This window comes from Choloepus didactylus, chromosome 1, assembly GCF_015220235.1.
Source record: "Choloepus didactylus isolate mChoDid1 chromosome 1, mChoDid1.pri, whole genome shotgun sequence".
Lineage (NCBI taxonomy): Eukaryota > Metazoa > Chordata > Mammalia > Pilosa > Megalonychidae > Choloepus > Choloepus didactylus.
Window position 1 is genome coordinate 200,305,938 of NC_051307.1, and position 10,646 is coordinate 200,316,583.

At 42.9% G+C, this 10,646-nt stretch overlaps 1 protein-coding gene across 1 annotated transcript in view; it reads right to left on the reverse strand.

The window, feature by feature from the left end:
* The window catches only part of LOC119526726 (microtubule-associated protein 4-like), a 31,094-nt gene extending 23,878 nt beyond the window's left edge, over positions 1–7,216 (reverse strand). Inside the window, 4 exon segments of the mRNA XM_037826102.1 lie at positions 713–928; positions 1,745–1,816; positions 1,818–1,872; positions 7,209–7,216. Of these exon segments, the coding sequence (XP_037682030.1) occupies positions 713–928; positions 1,745–1,816; positions 1,818–1,872; positions 7,209–7,216 (351 nt within the window).
* Positions 7,217–10,646: the final 3,430 nt, after the last annotated feature.

The following is a 10,646-nucleotide window of genomic DNA, read 5'->3' on the forward strand; positions in this document are numbered from 1 at the left end:
GAGCTAAAGGTCCTTCTCAAGTAAAAGAAGATGATGAGGTTAGGAGCGTTGTTGAGGAAGGCAGCGACAGCCTCCACCCACCCTCTCCTCCTGGAGGAATCCTGAGAAGCTAATGCTGCTCCAAGGGTGACTGGTTTGTGGCAAGAAAGTGTGTGTGGGTGACACAGAAAACTGGAAACTTTTACAAGGAGCCCAGGGAGATGCAGCCGAATGCCAAAGCAAATTAAGTCATCACATGATGCTGAAATCTGCCAGGATATACTAGAAGCTAATTATATCACAAAAATAATGGGTAAAAATCACTTATGCAATATGATTGAAGAGAAAGACAAAGATCTGAATTAGAGCAAATAAAACAAACCAAACAACAACAGAGTGATTGGTATGGGGGTTGAAGAAACTGGTTAACAAGCATTTAAATAGGGAAATAGTAAAAAATAGTTGGGAGAAATGAGGAGGAACCAAAATAGATGGTACAGTGATTGCCTCCAACCAGGGCAGGGAAGGGTAAAAAGTGTAAAAGGGATTCAAAACATGGAGGCTGAATTAATGGGCTGCACCCTGAAACGATTTTCAAATCATCCTTCCCCCTCTTCTCTGGCCTCTTCCCAATTCCACCAGCCAGATTCCACAGTCTATCAGTAAGAGCTTTTCTATCTGACACTCAGAGGGGAAAACTTTTTTGAAGCATGGTACTTAGGTGACTACTTACCTTTGGCTTCCCGTCTCTTGAAGGCAAGGTGGAAGGCCTGGCAGTGGTGGCAGCAGGGCGTTTAGATGGGGCAGCTGGTACTAAGCCTGAAGCAAGGCTCATGGGTTTTTTATTCGACCCACCAAAAGTGGTGGGAGCTGGCTGATTAGGGATAGAAGTGGGCTGTGTTTTGGCTTTCGATGTTGAAGTCTTTGCAGGTTGAGTGGTGGCCAAAGGCTTTAGGTTGATTTGTTGTTTTTTTTGTTTTATTTTTAAAAGGCCAACATTAAACACACAGACAAGAATAAAAACAAATGAAAGAAAAGTATAAATGGCACAATTCAAAGTAAACTTATAAGCAGTGAGGATAGACACAACTGAAAATTAGCATTCCTTTCTTCTGAGTTTGGTACATAGTGGATTGAGACAAGGATAGAGTTAACAAGATTGACAATTGTGTCTTAATGACAGTGCCCCAAATTCGGCAGTTTGTCTCCTGAAGATTTAAATTCAGTAACTGCTTTAAACAATTACTTATTGTTTGGCAGTTGCAAGAATTCTATAAAGAAAACTGTTTGTAGGTGATTAAGCTACTATTACCTATGTTTCAGTGGAGGAAACATCAGCATTTGTTTTAAGACCACATTAAAGTATGGCATTGAGCTTTGCAATAAATACCAATATGTGTCTTAAGCTATGCTCCACCTTAAAAATGTATGTTCCCTTTCAATGAATGCAGATTTTAGAATCTATTTCGGAGTAGTTGTGCAATTGCCACTCTTTGTTGCTGTTGGTAGGTTAGAAGAAATAACCTTTAGGGAACATTTCTACAGATATTCAAGATAATAGGGTAAAAGGCAGAGAGTTTAAGGTTTGAGTTAGGACACTATGGTAAAATGGGAATATAAAATATTTTCTAAGCACATCCAAGTTTGAGGACTCCTAATAGCTCAGAAAAAAAAGAAATTCCCTTCATAATTCCAGTAATAGCAGAAGATACTATGTTTTAAAAAATTATAGCAATAGAAGATAACCCACCATTTTGGCATTTACCTTTGTTTTCTTCTCTGGGCTTGGAGGCAGCTCGTTGTTTGGAGGAGTGGTGATGTCATTTCCGGTCACACTCAACAAGAGGCTGTCCTTCTTCTAGCTTGGCTATTCCAAAAAGGAGGGAAATTATGCTAAGCAAATGTTTTTTACACCCATTTTGAAAATGCAAGGCTTAACAGAGACAGACCACTAGCTAGCATCTCATTCTGAAAAAAATCTACAAGGCTTGTGCTGCTGAAATGTAGAGAAGACTCCCAAGTTCTCCTCATTGTGAAGGAGGACAGTTTTAGATTCCAGAGATCAGGAAACTTGTCCCTGTAGAGAAGTAACGTAAGTGGGATTTGTACAATCAATGGAAGGAAATAGCCCTTAAGGTCTGGTCACCCTTCCCTGGAGACCATCACAGGGTTCTGTCACCCAAGCACTAACTCCTGGAGCATACTGGGGACAAAAGCCCTTTCTACTGGAGACTATCTCTTGGAATAAAGCTTGCTGAGAGATGGGGTAAGAGCCAGATGATCATTCAATGTTCTCCTTTTACTTCCTTTCCCTGTAAAATACCACTTTATGGAAGATGTGAGGTTAACTTGATCTAGTTCTAGCAATGACCCAGATTCCCTACATGGCTTAGGAGACCCATGAAACACAGGAGTTACCCAGGGCCAGAAATAAAATTTGCTGCCTAAGGCTGTACTCAAAGCACCACTGTGGAGAAGTCGCTTCATGTTTCAATCCACTTGAAAGCATTAAGATACCATGATGTTTTATATCCTTGGTGTGAGACACAAAAATCCAAATGCCACAAAAGAGAAATTCGACATCAGAAAAAAAACAAAGGACAAAAACTTCTGCACGGCAAAAAACAAAACCAAACAACACACACACACACACACACACACACACACACACACAGAGAAAGAGAGAGAAAGAGAGAGAGAGAGAGAGAGAGAGAGAGAAAACAACACCCTGTTGGAAAAGTAAAAAGGCAAATGGCAAAGAGAAAGAATATGTTTGCAACTCATTTTGAAGGCAAAGAGTTTATTATACAAATCACTCCTACAAATTGGTAACTGCTACCAAGGTCCACAATCCACTAGAAAAATGGCCAAAAGAATATGTACACAGTTTACAGAAAAAGAAACACAATGGCTCCTGAAAAATGTAAAAAAGAGGTCCAATCTCAACCATAATATGAGAAATGAAAATTAAAATCATATTGAGACGTCTATTTTAATCTAACACATTGTCAGAATTCCTAAAGTTTGAAAATAACTGTTGGGGATTGTGCTGGTTTGGATATATTATGTCCCCCCAAAAGCCATATTCTTTAAGGCAGTCTTGTGAGGGCAGCCTTATTAATCTTTTTTATTAGGGTGTGACCACTTGATTGAATGTTTCCATGGAGATTTCACCCTGCTCATTCAGGGTAGGTCTTGATTAGTTTACTGGAGTCCTTTAAAGGGAGCTCACACAGAGGGCAGAGAGGAAAACACCTCAGCATATGCTAACCCAAGACACATAGATGTTAGATGAGTGGAAGCTGACAGAGATGTTGCTGACGCTATGCTTGGAGAAGCTTGGAGATGCAGACAGAAGCCCAGAGACATTTTAGAGAAGCCAGTTTGAAACACAACCCAGGAGCAAAGGAACAGCAGATGCCAGCCACATGCCTTCCAGGCTAACAGGTGTTCCAGAAGCCATCAGTGGTGTTTCAGTGAAGTTATCATCTTGTTGGTGCCTTAGTTTGGACACTTTTATGGCCTTAGGACTCTAAATTTATAACCAAATAAACCCCTTTTATAAAAGCCAATCCATGTCTAGTATTCTGCATAATGGCAACATTAGCAAACCAGAACAGGGATAATGTGGGGAAATACACTGCTGACAGGTTATGAGCTGGTACAACATATGCAGGGAAGCCTGGTGGTGCCTTTGAAAATTACAAGTGCAGATAAATTTCAATCCAGAAATCCAGTTTCTAGAAATTTATCTTGGAGATGTTTTCACACACCTGCAAAATGGCAGATGTGCAAGGTTTTTCACCAGAACAGTGTTTCTAAAAGCAAAGGACTGAAACGATCCAAGAATCTGCCAAGAGGAAACTGGCTAAACATTATAAGAAACCCTGATACATCCCAGAGTAATTTGGGCAGAGAATAAAAATGTATTTGCAAAGCCCCCTTGAAGGACTGGGGGAAAATGTGGAAATATTAAACTGATGTTTTCACAAGCATTGGGGACTACCAATTTAGAAGGCTGAGCCCTTGATCTTGGGGCTTGCCCTTATGAAGCTTGCTACTGCAAAGGAGAAGTTAAGCCTACTTAAAACTGTGCCTAAGAATCTCCCCCAGAGAACCTCTTTTTTTTTCTCAGATGTGACCTCTCTCTAGACCGACTCAGCAAGAAAACACACTGCCCTCCCCGCTACATGGGGCATGACTCCCAAGAGTGTAAATCTCCCTGGCAATGTGGGACATGACTCCTGGGGATGAGCCTGGACCTGGCATTGAGGGATTAAGAAAATCTTCTTGACCAAAAGGGGGAAGCGAAATGAAACAAAGTTTCAGTGGCTGTGTGACTTCAAAGAGAGTTGAGAGGTCATTCTGGAGGTTATTATTATGTGTTATAAACATCCCTTTTTGGTTTTTAGTGTATTGGAATAGCTAGAACGAAATACCTGAAACTGTTGAGCTGCAAACCAGTAGCCTTGATTCTTGAAGACAATTGTATAACTGTGTAGCTTACATGGTGTGATTGTATGATTATGAAAACATTGTGGCTCACACTCTATCTAGTGTAGGGAGAGATGAGTAGAAAAATGGGGACAAAAATTAAATGAATAATAGAGGATAAGGGGTATGGGATGCTTTTGGAGTATTGAAAATGTTCTAAAATGTTCCAAAATGCACAACTGTGTGATGATACTGTGAATCAATGATTGTACACTGGATGGATTGTATGGTGTACTAGTTAGGGTTCTCTAGGGAAACAGAATCAACGAGAGATATCTAAATATAAGATTTTATGAAAGTATCTCACACATCTGTGGAGATGCACAAGTCCAAATACCACAGGGCAGGCAGCAAACTGGCAACTCCAATAAAGATGTTTGATGAATTCCTCAGGCAGCAAACTGGCAACTTCAATGAACATGTTCAGTGAACTCCTCAGGAAACGAACTGGCAACTTTGATGAACTCAGGAAACACTTCTCTGGTTAGCCGAAGAACTGAAGGTCCTCTGTCCGTCTTGGTTAAAAAATTTTCAACTGATGGGATTAAATCCAACTGATTGAATTCTCTCATTGTGGAAGACATGCCCTTCATTGATGTAATTAGTCACAGCTGCAACCAGTTGACTGATGATTTAATAAACCAGCCTTCTGGTTTATTAAACCAGCTACAAACGTCCTTGCAGTAACAGGCTAGTGCTTACTTGTCCAGACACCTGGACACCATCACCTGGCCAAGTTGACACATGAACCTAACCATCACAGTCCACCCCTTGTCAACTTGGAAGTTATACACATCACCTTAAACCATACTTCATCTCTAAGTAGAGAACAAAACAGACATATTTTGCCTGACAATACTCCACTATCCTGCATACAACCGGAAATGCACTAAATCTTTCCAGAATTGGGTGCAAGTACTTGGGTGACATTAACTCTCTTAAAATTGATTTCCTTTAACTTAAATACTGCAAAATGAACAATATATCTTATGTTATGTGATAAGGGGATAAGATAGAGAAGAAAACAAAGATATTTGCTTTACAGACAAATATAAACATACTCAAAACAAGGAGGAAATATTCATGCCACCATAGTCCTTGTTTCTGCAACTGGTCATGTGGTCGTAGTTCATATTTATCACTACCTTCTTCCACTAATCCATTCCATGTTCCCTGTATCCTCGGCAAGCACTTCAGCAGGCTGTGGTTCTTTGCCTGGTGGGGTGAACCAAACCTTCATTCCCAAAGTTTCTTAGCTATTGGTAGTCCTGCCTGGATTGGGTTATTGTAGTTCTCCATTGACTTTAATCACAGGGTATGGTCATACTAAGAGATGCACTAGGGGATCTCCTGTATTCCAGGAAAACTCTTCTTTACCTCCATTGTGTAGTTGCAGTGCTATTTCCCCTTGATGGTCAGGATAAATAAACCCAGCTAGTACAGAAATCCCCTTCTTCGCCTGTTGATTCAGAGGCATAAGAAGCCCAAAGTGGCCAGGTAGCAGTCTTAACTTCCAGTTCAATGGAATTATTGTTGTCTTTCCTGATGGAAGCACTCCTCCATTTGGAACAAAGACTTGTAGACTAGCGGAGCTTAAGCTTGCAGGGACAGGAAGCAAAAATTTTCCTAGTGGATCACTAGGAGGGATAGTGAGTGGTGCCACTCCTGTTTCCACCCCTTGATTCCTGGACCCATGAATCCTGGCTATAGGAGAAACAGCACCATAGAGTAGACACTGATTCAGAGCATACATAGCCTCCTGGAGAACACTGCCCCAGACCTGCAAGGTATTGCCGCCTAGTTGGCACCATAAATGAGTCTTCAACAGGCCATTTCACTGTTCTATCAACCCAGCTGCCTCTGCCATGGGAACATGGTAAGACCAGAAAATTCCATGAGCATGTGCCCATTCCCTCACTTCATTTGCTGCAAAGTGGGTTCCTTGGTCAGAAGCAATGCTGTGTGGAATACCACGATGGTGGATAAGGCATTCTGTAAGTTCATGGATGGTAGTTTTGACAGAAGCATTGTGTGCAGGGAAGGCAAACCCATATCCAGAGTATGCGTCTATTCCAGTGAGAACAAGTTGCTGTCCTTCCATGATGGAAGGGTCCAATGTAACCAACCTGCCACCAGGTAGCAGGCTGATCACCTGAGGGAATGGTGCCATATTGGGGACTGAGTGTGGGTCTCTGCTGCTGGCAGATTGGGCACTCATCAGTGGCTGTGGCCAGATCACCCTTGGTGAGTGGAAGTCCATGTTGCTGAGCCCATGCATAATCTCCATCCCTTCCACCGTGACCACTTTGTTCATGAGCCCATTGGGTGATGACAGGAGTGGCTAGGGAAAGAGGCTAACTGGTATCTGCCAAATAGGTCATCTTATCCACTTGATTATTAAAATCTTCCTCTGCTGAAGTCACCCTCTGGTGAGCATTCACATTGGACACAAATATCTTCATGTTTTTTGCCCACTCAGAAAGGTCTATCCACATACATCTTCCCCAGACTTCTTTGTCACCAATTTTCCAATTATTTTCCTTCCAAGTCCCTGACCATCCAGCCAAACCATTAGCAATAGACAATGAATCAGTATACAAACGCACCTCTGGCCAGTTCTCCTTCCAAGTAAAGTGAACAGCCAGGTGCATTGCTCGAAGTTCTGCCCGCTGGGAGGATTTCCCCCTCACCACTGTCCTTCAGGGACATCCCAGACAGGGGCTGCAGTGCCATACCTGTCCATTTTTGGGTGGTACCTGCATATCATGCAGAACCACCTGTAAACCAGGCCTGAGTTTTCTCTTCCTCCATCAATTGATTGTAAAGAACTCCTCAAGATGCCATAGCTGTGGGCTGGGAAAGAGAAGATAAGGTGGAAGGAGTGGGGGCCATTGGCATTTGGGCCACTTTCTCATGTAACTTCAGTACCTGCTTGAGCCCTATCTCGTAAATATCATTTCCGTGTTATGATGGAGTGCTGCTGTGCACGCCGAAATTTATGGCTTGGTGGGTTGGGCAACATCCAGCTCATGATAGGTAACTCAGGTCTCATGGTAACTTGGTGGCCCATGGTTAAACGTTCTGTCTCTACTAAAGCCCAATAGCAGGCCAAAAGCTGTTATTCAAATGGAGAGTAGTTATCTGCAGAGGATGGTAACACTACTACAAAATCATAAGGGCCTGCATTGTGATTCTCCTATAGGAGCCTGCCAAAGGCTCCAAACAGCATCTCTATTTGCCACTGAAACTCCCAGCACCATTGGATCAGCTGGATCATATAGTCCAAGTGGCAGAGCAGCTTGTACACCGGCCTAAACGTGTTGCAGAGCCTCATCTTGTTCTGGTCCCCACTCAAAACTAGCTTTTCTGGTCACTTGGTAAATGGGCCAGAGTAGCACTCCCAAATGAGGAATATGTTGTCTCCAAAACTCAAAGAGGCCAACCAAGCATTGTGCCTCTTTTTTGATCATAGGAGGGGCCAGATGCAACAGCTTATCCTTCACCTTAGAAGGGATATCTTGATATGCCCCACACCACTGGACACCTAGAAATTTTACTGAGGTGGAAGGCCCCTGTGGTTTTGTTGGATTTATCTCCCATCCTCTGACATGCAAATACCTTACCAACAAATCTAGAGTAGATGCTACTTCCTGCTCACTAGGTCCAATCAACATGATATCATCAATATAATGGATCAGTGTGATGTCTTGTGGGAGGGAGAAACAATCAAGATCCCTGCTGACAGTATTATGACATAGGGCTGGAGAGTTGATATACCCTTGGGGTAGCACAGTAAATGTGTACTGCTGGCCTTGCCAGCTGAATACAAACTGTTTCCAGTGGTCCTGCTTAACAGCTATTGAGAAAAAAAGCATTTTCCAGATCAATAGCTGCAAAGCAGGTACCAGGGGATGTGTTGATTTGCTCAAGCAATGATACCACAGCTGGAACAGCAGCTGCAATTGGGGTCACCACCTGGTTGAGCTTACAGTAGTCCACTGTCGTCCTCCAAGACCCATCTGTTTTCTGCACAGGCCAAATTGGAGAGATGAATGAGGATGTGGTGGGAATCACCACCCCTGCATCCTTCAAGTCCTTAAGAGTGATACTAATCTCTGCAATCCCTCCAGGAATCCAGTATTGATTCTGATTTACTATTTTGCTAGGCAGGGGCTATTCTAGCAGCTTCCACTTGGCCTTTCCTGCCATAAAGCCCTCACCCCACGAGTCAAGGAACCAGTGTGAGGATTCTGCCAGTTGCTGAGGATGTCTATTCCAATTATGCATTCCAGAACTGGGGAAATAAACACAGAATGGGTCCAGGGACCCACTGGACCCACTGTGAGATGGACCTGAGCTAAAACTCCATTGATCACCTGACCTCCATAAGCCCCAACTCTAACTCGTGGACCAGAGTGGTCTTTTAGGTCTCCTGGAATTAATATCACTTCTGAACCAGTGTCTAATAATCTCTGAAATATCTGATCATTTCCTTTTCCCCAGTGCACAGTTACCCTGGTGTTCCAGTTTGCTAATGCTACCTTTTTGCAAAATACCAGAAATGGATTGGCTTTTTTAAAGGGGGTTTATTTGGTTACACAGTTGTAGTCTTAAGGCCATAAAGTGTCCAAGGTAATGCATCAACAATCAGGTACCTTCACTGGAGGATATCCAATGGCATCCAGAAAACCTCTGTTAGCTCAGAAGGCACGTGGCTGGTGTCTGCTCTGGAGTTCTGGTTTCAAAATGGCTTTCTCTGAGGACATTCCTCTCTGGGCTGCAGCTTCTCTCCAAAATGTCACTCAGTTGTTCTTGGGGCGTTTGTCTTCTCTTAGCTTCTCCAGAGCAAAGGTCTGCTTTCAAAGGCCATCTCAAAAATGTCTCTGTAAACTGCAGCTCCTCTCTCAGCTCCTGTACATTCTTCAAAGTGTCCCTCTTGGCTGTAGCAAGCTCGCTCCTTCTGTCTGAGCTCATTATAGTGCTCTAGTAAACTAATCAAGGCCCATGCTGAATGGGCAGGGCCACACCTCCATGGAAATTATCTAATCACAGTTATCACCTACAGTTGGGTGGGTTGCATTTCCATGGAAACACTCAATGAAGGAATTACAATCTAATCAACACTAATACATTTACCCACTCAAGATTGCATCAAAGATAATGGTGTTTTGGGGGACATAATACATTCAAACTGGCATACCTAGTAGAAGCCCATAGGTCCCCTGGGGAAGGCTGGCAATGTAACAGGGTCCTTCCCGAAGGGTACCCAGCCATCCCCTCATTCAAGGGGCTCTGGATCTGTAAACCATCTCAAGTCTGGGAATTGATTTAGAGGCCGTGACTCTCTGTTTTTGTAATTCAAGATAGACTTTTGTTCACTTGACCTAGAATTCTTCTGCTTATGCAGATCAAACAAGAATTTAGCAGGCTGCCTATGTATTTTACTACTAGGTACTCCATGATCTGCTAGCCAACACCATAAATCTCTGTGACTCAGATTATTTTGACTGCTGCTTTGGTCCTGTTTTCCATTATGGTAGCCACACCCACCTTGTCTTTGGCGATTGAACTGCTACCACATGGCTTCTGCAGACTTGGGATCTGATTATCCCCATTGTGTTTAAGGATTCCAGTTCAGTGACAACAGTTCCCACAGTAATATCTGACCTACAGAGAAGGGCGACTACAGAGCTCTTCAAGGATGATGGAGCTAGTCTCACAAATTTATTCCTCACAGTCCTGGTACAAGGTGTGCCCTCTGGACATTCCAGGGGTATGTGAGCAGGTATTCCAGGATATATCCACTCTAACATTCCATTCTCTCTAAGCCTTTGAATCCCTTCCTCTACATTATACCAGGACAGTTCTGGCATTTTGACCTCAGGTAATGTCGGCCACCTTTTGATCCAGGTTTCAGCCAACCACCCAAACAAACTGTTAACACCCTTTCTAATCCCTCGAACTACAACATTGAATGCAGAATCTCTGCTTAGTGGGCCCATATCAGTAAATTCAGCCTGATCCAACTTTATATTCCTCCCACCATTATCCCATATCCTTAATATCCATTCCCACACATATTTCCCTGATTTCTGTTTCTATAAATTTGAAAATTCATACAGTTCTTTTGGTGTATAGCAGTCTCCTCATGGGTAAAACTTTGGACCTCACCC